General features: G+C 47.3%; 1 protein-coding gene across 1 annotated transcript in view; it reads right to left on the bottom strand.

Annotated features, from left to right (window-relative positions):
- Pitpnc1 (phosphatidylinositol transfer protein cytoplasmic 1) overlaps positions 1 to 12,077 on the bottom strand; it is a 253,486-nt gene extending 241,409 nt beyond the window's left edge. The window contains exon 1 of the mRNA XM_076871332.2: positions 11,199 to 12,077. Within this exon, the coding sequence (XP_076727447.1) occupies positions 11,199 to 11,246 (48 nt within the window). The 5' untranslated portion in view covers positions 11,247 to 12,077. The remainder of the gene's footprint in view (positions 1 to 11,198) is intronic.
- Positions 12,078 to 12,317: the final 240 nt, after the last annotated feature.

The following is a 12,317-nucleotide window of genomic DNA, read 5'->3' as shown; positions in this document are numbered from 1 at the left end:
GCCTCTGGGTTTAATCACTGGTGCCAAAAAAAAACCACAAAGTTTTAACACCCACAGTTTCCAAACAGATCCTTTATAAGATGCAGTGCCAAGGAATACAGAGCTGACTATTTCATTATAAACACAACAGCAAAACTGCTGCCAGGCCACACTTGACCAAGATCTGTGACACAGGACAACTGTCTAGCTCCTCACCATTACCATCGAGAGCAGGGCAAGTGCTTTCACAATGTGCATAGACACAGAGGCAGAGATGGTTCAGATATGCAGGATGAGGCGGGCACCCCTCAGCTATCCGGGCACTCTAGTCCCACGCAAGACTTTTCAGGAAACCTGGTACAAGACTCATGAACAGGTCATATCATTGTCTCTGTAAAATGACTACACAAGTTGTAATCATTTTCTTTTTTCGCCAGAGACAGATGTCATTTTTTTAATTAATTTTAACAGATGTCATTTTAAGAATAAAAAATAGCACTGAGGATATAGTTCAGTGGTAGAGCACCTGCCTAGCATGCCTGAAGCCCTAGATTCAAAGGCCAGCACCTTAAAAGAAAGAAAAAGAATAAAGAAATATATTCTGCTATATAATTAAAACTAGAAAATAATGGAGAGGTGTTGAGAAATATAAAACATCCAGCCTGGCGCAGTGGTGCACGCCTGTAATCCCAGCAGATGAGAGCGGGTGAAGCAGGAGGATCCAAGTTCAAAGCCAGCCTCAGCAACTTAGCAAGGTCCTAAGCAACTTAATGAAACCCTGCACACACCCCCTCCAAAAAAAAGTCCAGCAAATAGACCTAGTATATTTGAAAACTTAAACAACTTAATTATAGCAGCACCCAAGTTAATAGGGATTTCTCATTCCTCAGTTAATAACTTTTCTTTTAAATAAGTGCACAAAGTGCTCAGAAATCCAGGGATCAGACCTGTGTGGGGTGTGTGCGTGTGCGTGTGTGTACATGTATGAATGACATGGGGTAGGGGAGCAATCTTGGGAGATTAGCCGCTAGATTAGGTACTTAAACAACATTATTATAGGCTGTCATCAAATTACGTCTGTTTGGCCTCTCTTCTCCAGATGATTCAGTCTGGGAGAGAAACAATATCCTATAGATGGTTCGAGAGATCACTAAAGGAATAAAAGATGATGACGAAGTTTGGAAGGTCATGCTTCACCCAAACTTAAGAAGAACAAATAAAAAAGAGAAAAAAGATCCAAAGTCATTAGAGAAATGTGATCAAGAACTTGGTTGGCTCCTTGTGTAGATATGAGTCAACTTCTACTCACGTCTGAAACAGGGTTTCAGAACAGGCCCTTTAGGTCAAAGTGCTGGGAAATTAAAGAATGAGTCACTTTAATATTTGATGTCAAAATCTTGGTGAGCTCCAAATTCAGTGTCTCTAAGTCAATAAACAGCCTTACATGACATTGCAGCCAGCCAGGAAGTGGTGGGTGACCCCAGAATCCTTCCTCTGTCGTTGGTTTGAAGCCAGTGGCCACGACAGTGTATCCCCTGCCTTGAGACTTTCTTCTAGAGATGGGCCATCCTGGGAGATTGGCCCAGCCTAACCTGGGTACTGAGACACAGCCACCTTTGGAATAAAGCCCATGATCAGAAGTTTGAAGGTCATCTACCAAACACAAGTATGGCAAAGGACTCTCCTCCCAGTACAGACGTCTCCGAGCTGTGGATTCCAGGATTCATTCTGCTGTCCCAGTCAATGCACATGTGGGGCAGAGGTGCCCCTGGAGCCAATTCCAGAACAGACCTGAGTTCCGAGGGGCTGTTCCTCTGGCTCAGGATGGCCAGCAGTCTCTGCCCCCCTTCTGATCCCTATGTTGGGGGAGGGATGCTCTGTCAGTGAAGGGCCCCCTGGTACTCTGCAGCCCTGCGGTTGGCCATAGGACAGCTTTCAAGCTGTGATTATTTTTTTCCCCTAAGTATTATGTTCTGACCTACATTGCGGTCATTCTGGTCCAAATCTGGCAGATATTTTTCCCACACTGCTGTGGAAGAGGGCAAGCTCCCTTCAGAAGGCCATTTAAATTCGGGACAACCAGAGCCATCTCCTTGAGGACAGGGATCATAACTTCTCAATTCACTCATATCCCAGTCAGCACTTTCTATCAATGATCCTCTGTGAACATAGGTGTCTATACTGCTGAAACAAATTTATAAGCATCTCTATTAAAAAAAAAAAAAAAGCCTTATTGAGATGTATTTTAATACCAATTCAAAGTTTTTGATGTAGATACAGAATTGTGCAACCATCTCCAATCTTCTCCAATGTCCTCTGGCCTGTGAGCTCAAGAAGGCCAGGGATCGCATCTGCCTTGTTTATTACGTCCTCCCGGCAGGAGTTTCAATAAAGTATCTGTGGAAAGAATACCTTCATGCAGGGCATGGGGGCGCACGCCTGTAGTTCCAGCAGCTCAGGAACTGAGGCAGGAGAATGGCGAGTTCAAAGCCAGCCTCAGCAAAAACAAGGCGCTAAGCAACTCAGTGAGACCCTGTTTCTAAATAAAATACAAAAAATAGAGCTGGGGATGTGGCTCAGTGGTTGAGGGCCCCCAAGTTCAATCCCCAGTACCGAAAAAAAATTAATAGTTTCATGATGCCCAAAGGGCCAACCTAGAACTTCCATATCCCTAATTTTATAGATTCAAGAAATAACTACTTCTGTCCTCCAGAGAAGACTTTCACTTCACTAATCTCCAGGTGGTGAGCAGAATGGTCCCCCAAGATTCCTGCTGCCTGGAGGGCACACCCTGCACAGGCACAATCCCCCTCCCTTGAATATGGTGGGCCTAGCCTAACCAGGTGAGTACTTGCAGAAAAAGAGAGAAGAGGGACTCAACGTTGAAGCAGAAGCTCAACTGTTGACCTTGAAAGAACAAAGTGCCAGGCTGTGAAGGAGGCCACAGAGCAGGAAATGGCATGTGGCCTCTCAGAGCCATTTTCTAATTGATGGCCAGCAACCTTGGTTCTACAATACAAGACACTGAATTCTGCCAACAACCATACAGGCTTGGAAGAGAACTCCAAGCTCCAGAAAGAAAGGCAGCCAGAGGGGGACCTTGATTTCAGCTTTGGGACCCTCAGCGGAGAATCCAGCCAGGTCATATGCAGATAGAAACCGGGAGATGACAAGACGGATGCTGCTTTAAACCACTGGTCTGGTACATAGTAATTAAAAAAAAATAATATTCCTCTGGAAGTTGGAAGGAAAGAAGCCAGATTGCTTAACTCCTTGGAATGACGGACTTCAAGCCTCTCAGGGGTGTTGCAAAGGAATTTTTAAAGGAGGATGGTTTTTTTAACATAAAAGAATCTCTAGTTGGTAAAATTTTAGGTGGTTGAAACTTTTTGTTTTTTTAATCATAAGAGGACACAATATCTTTATTGTATTTTATGTGGTGCTGAGGATCGAACCCAGTACCCCACGCATGCCAGGCGAACACTCCACTGCTGAGCAACCCCAGCCCAAAACTTTTTAAACAGAATTTTTTTTTTTTTTTAGTTGTAGTTGGACACAATACCTTTATCTTATTGATGTATATGTGGTGCTGAGGTTCGAACCCAGGGCCCCCCACGTGCTAGGCAAGTGCTCTACTGCTGAGCCACAACCCCAGCCCCTAAACAGAAAAATTTTAAACAGTATAAAGAAAGATATTTAAGGTCAGATTTCCCACCAGTTTCTGGCTTTCCCAGTTTCCATCCATCCATCCAGCATGTATTTACCCTGTGTGGGACCCTCTGCTGAGCAGAACTGCATTGTCCATGTGACAACCACAGGCCACATGTGGCGCTTGAGCCCTGCAAGTGGCCAGTGCCTGAGATGTGCTGGGAGTGGGAAATGCACACTAGGATTCAATATGCAAAGAAAATAAGTTAAACTATTGTATCAGTGTCTTCTCATGTGGACGACCTGTTGAAAAGATGACCTTGGAAACGAATAACAAAATAAGAACGAATTAGGATCAATGCCAAGAGGAAAATCAGCACATGGGGAAATGGAGATAGAAAATAATAGGGGAGGGGCTGGGGATGTGGCTCAAGCGGTAGCGCGCTCGCCTGGCATGCGTGCGGCCAGGGTTCGATCCTCAGCACCACATACAAACAAAGATGTTGTGTCCGCCAAAAAAACTAAACAATAAATATTAAAATAAAAAAAAAAGAAAAGAAAATAATAAGGGAAACTATTTTATTTTATTTATTTATTGCAGTGCTGGGAAACTGAACCCATACTTGCACATACTGGGCAAGCACTCTATCCTGAGCTCTATCCCCAGCCCAGGATGGAATGATCTAGAAAGATGATTCTGAGATGACATTCCCCTTATAGACTCACAAGCTTGCTCTAGATTGTCAAGCTGAAGCATGACACTGGCAGTGGCTGGGCGGGTGACGGGCAGACAAAAGCAGCTGGCTGGTTGCCAGCCTCCATTCCCACTGGGTTCCATGCAAATAGTGCCCCTGGAGGTGCGCCCCTGCAACCCTGTTTGTATGAACTGCACTTTTCTATATACTGGAGTTTGTATAGAATGAAAAGTAAAATTTCCAAGATAATTTCTTTCAAAGAACTTTACATTTAAAATTGGTTGGTAGTTTTAATATTTATCATATACTTGGTCTTGTTAACCTATGAAAACATCTCCACTTGGGAATCCCACAAAATTCCTGATTTCCAGGGTGAGACAGGCCAGGTGGTTGGCAGTCTGCACTCTGAAATCTGCCTTTTCTCTCCCAGGGATGGAATTTGCCAAAAATGCGTACAACTGTCCTGACTTCTCCATAAATCAGCTGTTTTTTAGAATTCAGTCTTTTTCTCCCAACAGGGGCGGGAGTGTTGCCTAGTTTTCAGAATGGGTTTCAGAAATGCCTGAACCCCGCAGACCTCTAAGCCACAGAAATCAGGCCAGAGTCCCTCAGGCCTCCCAGGGCACCTGTGCCCTCACTCAGGTGACTACAGCAAAAAAAAACCTGGACATATTTTTTTCCAGTAATTACTACTCCTGAAAAACACACCGACTGTCTGTCATTGTGCATATACTTTTTATATTTTAAAAAATAAAAACAAGCATGGGAAGCTGAGGCAGGAGGATCACAAGTTCAAAGCCAACCTCAGTAACTTAGACCCTAAGCAACGTAGTAAGAACCTGACTCAAAAGAAGAAATTAAGAAACAAGAAGGACTGAGGATGCAGCTCAGTGATAAAGTGGTCCTGGGTTCAATCTCCAGTACCAGTAAATAAATAAATAAATAAGAATAAAAACAACAATTTTGTGATCCCTCCCCCATGCATACACTTCCCAGACACTCTAGGGTGCCGGGGGGAGACCTCTGATTGAGTTCTGAAAGTATATTAATTTTTTTGCAGCTGTCTGGAGGGGCTGGGAGAGTGTAGAGTAGAGAGTGTACCTCTAACTCAGAGGTAGAGTTAGAGCCCATGCTTAGCACACACAAGGCCCTGGGTTAGATGGCCAGTACCAAAGGAGGGAAACAACACCTACAAAAAAAGAGTATTCTTCATTCTCTTGAAATAATAGCCTTTCTGAAAGGAAGACTACTCGCTTTTCTCTGAATATCAATAATATTCATTCCATCAAACGCAGGGTTTTCTAATTTGACTTTTAAAAACCTTGGGGACTTGCTCGCTGTCTTTGTAATCAAAAGCAAAAGTTAATTACTACCACTTTTAACTGGGGTTTCATTAAGGACAGTGTGGGGTTTTTTTCCCTCAAGGCCCGGAATCTGTTTCATGTGACAGTCATGCACACCCAAAGCGCAGGGAAAACACGGCGTCCTTCATGCACAAAGTCAACTTGGCTGACCTGCTGGCAGGACAGCATCTGCCCCTTGCTGCTCCATTAGTGGTGAAAGGTTTACACTCATCCTGCCCTCCTTCCCCTCCCTGCCACTCACCGCTGAGGACACAGCCTTGCAATATAGCCGGGTGGCATGAGGAGCACTGTCCCTGGCTGTGGAACAGGCAAAAAAGCTACCTGGGTCACCCAGAAATCAAAGACATGAGCTGGCACCAGTCCCTCCCACTAAACCAACAGTCAGGAAAAAAAAAAAAGAAAAAGAAAAAGGTCCAAAACCACAAAATAAAAGGAGGGTCTGGGCTGGGAATGAGGCTCCGTGGGAGAGCGCTTGCCTGGCATGCGTGAGGCCCTGGGTTTGATCCCCAGCACCACAAAAAAAAAAAAAAAAGTCAAAATAGTGTTCATTCTTAAAAATACATTTCCCAAAGTCCATTGATGGGGAGCTCTGAGGAAGGTCTAAGGACTTTATATTCAAGGGTGCCACTCTGTACAAGCAGCAAAGTCAATGATACTATCCAACGTTTTCAGTTCCTTTAAGACTTTCTGCCCCAGTGTTTCCAGATGCATTTCACAATAGATTGTTCACACTGAGAACAAGGAGCTCTGGGAGCATTCTGGCATCTCCATTCGTGTCTCTCCAGAGGTGGCACCACCCCAATCCCAAATCTGTTCTCAGAAATGTACGTAAGAGAACTCTCCAGGGACCGGAGGAGCCTGGGTAAAGTGCACTGGCTCCCTGCCAGGCAAAGAACAAAATAATATTCTGTATGAAAAAGTTGTTTTTTTCCTTCTTCTTTCTCTTCCTTCATTTCTTAAAGGGGAGGGGAGTGTTTCTGTTTTCCTTCATTGTGCACCAGATCCCTAAAGACCACAAATCTCTAAAAGTACACACATTAATATTAATGCAATCACAACAGGAACTGTTATACAGTAAAGAGAGAGAGAGAAAAGAAGTAATAGAAATTGAAGGATGCCTGTCTTGGGCAGTTTTAGGATGTGTTTAGCTCGTGGGAGGTGTTTATCTTTTTACTTTTGGTATGGCTTAACCACTAAGCCATACCCCCAGCCCTTTTTATTTTTTACTCAGAGACAGGGTCTCACTAAGTTGCTAAGGGCCTTACTAAATTACTGAGGCTGGCCTCCAAGTATGATCCTCCTACCTTAGACTCCCTAGCCTCTGGGATGACAGGTGTGCTCCACACTGCGCCTGGTGGAGGCATTTATCTTACTAATAAGTACCTTTCTCAGGGAGGGATGATCCCCCACATGCTCCAGGGAATCCTGAGGATGCTGAGTAGGATGCTAGGACCAGTAGCAGCCCCAAGGAACGGTGGGAGGGCAAGGAGGTCCTAAACTCCACTATTACCTTTCACAAGCTACACATCCAAATGCCGCCCACAAAACCATACCATCTGGAGACAACCAGTGTCTTGTTATATGAAAGCAGTTCCAAATATAGAGTCCCCTAGTCACCCTTCCAGTTCCAAATACTGTTATATGTCCCTTAAGCAGACACAAGGTCAGAGTCCTCAAAGCACCTTCATCTAGGGACTGCCCAGCATAGCTGCTGTACACCTAGGACTTAGGGACAACACTGTCTTCCAACAAGGACTTCCCAAGGGGGGAAAACTGCAGACACTGTGGCCTAACAGTTAAACAGCTTCCCTCCAGAAACTGGAAGACCCAGGTTCCAGCCTGAATTCTGTCCTTAGCCTTGAGATGGCAACTGCTGTGCCTTCTGAAGTCCTAGGGTTCTTGGTAAAATGAAGTGGCTCAAGTACAAACCATCTCTGCTAAACAGCTCTTCTCAGTCTAAAATTCTAGAATCTATGTCACCAAATGCTTCAAATGTAGACAATGACAACTTTCTCTTTATAGCAACCATCAGTCCCTAGGGACCTTCCCTGTTCATAATTTTCCAAAAGGTTTATATTTAGTTCAGAGAGGACTACATTTAACACAAATGAGGCTACCCCGATGAAGTTTTTTTTTTATTATTATTAATCTATGGGATGTTACCTCTTGTAATTTTTTTTTTCATACTGGGGATTGAACCAAGGGCACTTAACCACTGAGCCACATCCCCAGCCCATTTTGTTTTTTTACTTTGAGACAAGAGTCTTGCTAAGTTGCTTAGGGCCTTGCTAAGTTGTGAGGCTGACATTGAACTTGAGATCCTCCTGCCTCAGCCTCCCAAGTCCCTGGGATTACAGGCATGTGCCACCATGCTCAGCTGTAATTCTTTATTCTAAAATTCATATATATCTGTATATTTTTTAAAAATATATAGATACATATGAACATACATGTATATGATGTATGTATATATATGTGTATATATATATATATATATATACACACACACACACACACACGTGTCTCTCTCTCTATATATATATATGTGTGTGTGTTTATGATTGTTGTTGTTGTGCTGGGGAGTGAACCCAGACTCTTGTGCATGCTAGGCAAATGTTTTATTACTGAGCTACATCCCCAGCCCCAAAATTAATGTTTGCACACAACAGCATCTGATCTAGACTGTATTTTAACTTCATTTTCTTTGATCTCTCATGGCTCTTCTTTTTTCTTAGAACTGGAGGACATTTTTATGTGTTAAAATAAGGCTAGAGAAATATTAGAAGTCAGTACAATCTATAACAATTCAAGGCCTCTGATTTTTCATCTAGTTGAGGGTGCTGAAACTATCTCTTTTCACGGAATAGTTTTTCCCTTTCCTGGATTCAATGCTACTGACAGGCAAAGAGCAGATTAAGGAAAAACAAATAATGTGCCTAACCAGGACTCTCCTGGCTTGGCTGTTAACTAATTGTGTAGCTTTGAGCACACAAGTATACTCATCTGCAAAATATGAATAATAACACAGCAGCCCCCTAACTCCCCAGCACCAGCAGTAGGTTAGATAGGCAAATGATAAGGTCAGAGACAAAGAACAGACACTGACTCTCCAAAACACAGGCATTTGCTTCATTTGGGGGAAAAAAAAAACAAAACCGGACACTGCTACTAATTAACTGTGGTGGTTAAACAGAAGCAAGATGCAGAAGTTCCAGATAGGTTGAACTGGGTCCAAAGTGAATTAAGAACTGAAGCATAGACTAAGCCTCCGAAAGTCTAGCTAAGCTGATGATGAAGGTCTTCTTCAAAGGCACCTAAGCTGCCTCCCAGTGTCCAGTGGTGAGGTCAGTGGGACTTGGTGCCAGGAGCAGTGATGGAGACCAGAGGATCTGCTACCAGCTCAGCTCAGGGACCTAACTTGTGGCAAGCTAGGCCTACGTTCCTTATCCATGATCCGATTTGATTAATCTGAATTCTTTCCCTCCTGTGTAAATTGCCCCTTTGCTCCTCTGACAAAGTAGAAAATGACTTCAGCATATGACCTCACAGAAACTGAATCATGCTTGTTTTAGTCCAAATGAATTATACACAAAATAATTTATAATTATACATTTAGTACAGGTGGAGTCTGATTTTGTTGGCCAGTTAAGAAAGGCCTCCTCCTATGTCACTCAAATGAGATTACTTCACTGGGTACTTGTGGAAGCACTCCGCCTGGGGAAAAACACCAGGCCAGCCCAGCATGCTGGACACACCTGTAATCCCCAGAAGGGCAACTTGGAGGCCGGCTGCAGCAACTTAACAAGACCCTGTCTCAAAATAAAATATTAAAAGGGCTGGAATGTAGCCTGGTGGTAGAGCACTCCTAGGTTTAATCACTAGTACCGCAATAAATAAATAAATATGTAAATAAACCAGCATAAAGAGATTTTGTTGCTAAAAGAGAAGATTCTAGAACTGGTTCTTTTCTTGACTATCACCTGCATTTTGGGGGCATTTCATGCAGTCCCAACATGTTCAGAGATTCCAAACTCCTATCCATCCTCAGGAGACCAAACACACATACACACCTCCACTCTGAAGGGTTCTCCCAGGAGGTGCAAAATCTCCACCTTTTCTATTCATTTGCCTCCCTCATGCCCCACAAAGCTGTGCTGTTCTCCATTTACAAGGTCAGATTCACCCCCCAGCCCCACCCCAAAGACACCTCTGCCCACCCACAAGGCTTCCACCCTTCATGACCCTCCTCAAAGGCCAGCAAACTCCCAAGCTTGGTTGATGGTGATGGTGGGAGCTGAGCTCGCCCTCCTTAGCAGCCAGTGTCCCTGTGAGACCTTTTGTAAACTCCGGGCTACTTTGATCTTGCCTTGGATTGTATTAGGACCTTGTCTTAACATTTGTTCCAGATGACAAACGAAGATAGACCTTTTACAAAATGCACCTCCCCTTTCACAAAGTAGTGACTCAATAACATATCTGATCGCTTAAATGCATTGTATTTAAATACGAATACAGTTTGGTCGCTGATTTCATTTGTGTTGCCACACCAAAACACACTTGTGAGTTTCAAATTGCTTCGACTGGCTTCACGCTTCCTCGCTGTCCCTGGACAGACGCTAAGCAGTTGTGAAATCACCAAAAAGGTGGGGAGGGAGAAGGGGAACGCAAGGGAAGACCGGGCCAGAATAACCCTCATGAGTCACCATTTCCTGGATGATGGAGCTCGCTGCTTGGGGGGATCCGAAGAATGGAAGCCGAGTAGCGTTTGGAGACCGAGCCCCCGCCCGGCAGCTGCAGGACCCGGAGCCGGGACCCTGGCCCGGCACCGCGTGCTCGAGCGCCCTCCTGTGGTGGCGCCGCAGCCCCCGCGGCTCCGGGTTCGCCCGCAGACCACGCTCCCCGCGGCGGAAGAAACAAGAGACGCAGAAAGTTTCCTATCCAGGTGGTTTGCAAAAGGACAACCCAGGTCCCCGAGGCTTGATGCGCGCGCGTGGCGGGAGCGGCGCCCAGGCCAGCAGCGACCACCAGTCGCCTAGACGGACCCCCAGGGCTCCGGGCCTCTAGATCCTGAGAGCACCCCGCACGCCGACCTTACAGCGGAGGGCGGGCAGGAGGGCAGGGCCCACAGCCAGGGCAGGGGGCTCCCGATACCCCAACTACGGAGCGCGCTTGGGTTCTTGGGTTTGCTTTATTCGTTTTCTTAATTGGAGGGAGGGGGCGCACCAGCTCCTTTTGGCGCATTGTGATCCCCAGCAGTCTGGTTTCTGGGCGCCTCCAAAGAGCCCACCTGGAGTCCATTGCCCCACCCAACGCCGCCCTCCCGCGCTGGGGTGATAAGTGGAAATGGCAAATCCTCTGCCTCCTCCCCCTCCAACCCTCTGGTTTGGGAGGTAATGTGCCACCCGGGTTTCCCTGACACCCGCAGTGGACCTCGGGCCGAGAGGCGGCGGCGGGAGACCGGCACCTCGGGGCGGGGGAGGCGGGAACGGGCGAGGCCCGGCGCGGCACCTACCTCGTCCACAGTGAGCGGCATGCAGATCCGGTACTCCTTCAGCAGCATGGTCCTGCCGGCCGCGGACCTCCGAGGCGGGAAGCGGGGGACGCCCCCCCAGACCAACAAGGCTGCCGCCCAGGCGCAAGGCAGGGCGCTCCTCGGAACCCGCGGCGAAGCAGCCTTCGCGGTGCGCTCAGCTCCTGGCTTCCTCCTCTCCTCCCGAGAGCATGTCAAGGTTTGGGTCCGGTGTTCGTGGCTCCCCCGCCTCCTTCCTCGCCGAGGTCGGTCCTCCCGGAACGCGGTGTTGCAAAGTCGGGAGTGAGGGAGGGAGACCCGCTGGAAACGCTACGATCGGCAGCCTGGGGCGGTAGGAGCGGCCGCCGGATCAGGACATGCCCGGCAGCGAGCGAGGGAGGGGAAAAAAAGAAATTTCCATAAATTAAAACAAATGCATAAAAGTCACTCTCTCGATCCGCCTTCGAAAGCAGAGCAGACCCTGGCTACCCGCCTCCTCCGACCGGTCTGCCCAGTGCTAATGTCACCAGGAACACATTGCAGCCGGATCCGGAGATGCAGACTTTCCAGACAAAGGCTCGAACGGCTCCTCTCTCCGGGCGGTAAACAAGATTTCCTGCTCTTTTTAGGGCCAGTCCCTGAGTCGTTCCAGGGCTCGGCTGGAGAAAAGGGAAGCAACCGCCGCCGCCACCCCTCGGCTCTGCCGTGCTGGGGCCCCGGGTGCCTCCAACCTCGACTGGCTGTTGCTAGGGGCGGGCGAGAGGAAGCTGGCGCCTTCCGCGCGCGTCCCCTCCCCCGAGTCCCTTGGCTCCCCGAGCGCGGTGCGTGCCCGCGAGTTTGCAGCCACCTCGCTGGGGCCGGAGAGTCCGCGCAGAGCTGCAGTGTGCCTGGGGCCGGGGAGGTGGGTGCGGGAGGAGCGAACGCGACGAGGCTGACATCAGCAGCGGCCGCGGCGGGGAGGGTAGCCCCATCCGGCCAATGGGGAAATGGCAAAGAATGTGGAGGATTTAAACAAAACAGCATGTCTCTCCCGGGCTGCTGCCAGACTGCAGGGCTGCCCCGGAGCCGAGCCCGCCAGGCTCCGGGGAGCATCGGAAAAGGGGGCTTTGAGTCTGTTTTCAA

Source organism: Callospermophilus lateralis, chromosome 11 (genome assembly GCF_048772815.1).
Source record: "Callospermophilus lateralis isolate mCalLat2 chromosome 11, mCalLat2.hap1, whole genome shotgun sequence".
Lineage (NCBI taxonomy): Eukaryota > Metazoa > Chordata > Mammalia > Rodentia > Sciuridae > Callospermophilus > Callospermophilus lateralis.
The sequence above is the reverse complement of the archived record's forward strand: the minus strand, read 5'-3'. Positions and strand labels throughout refer to the sequence as shown.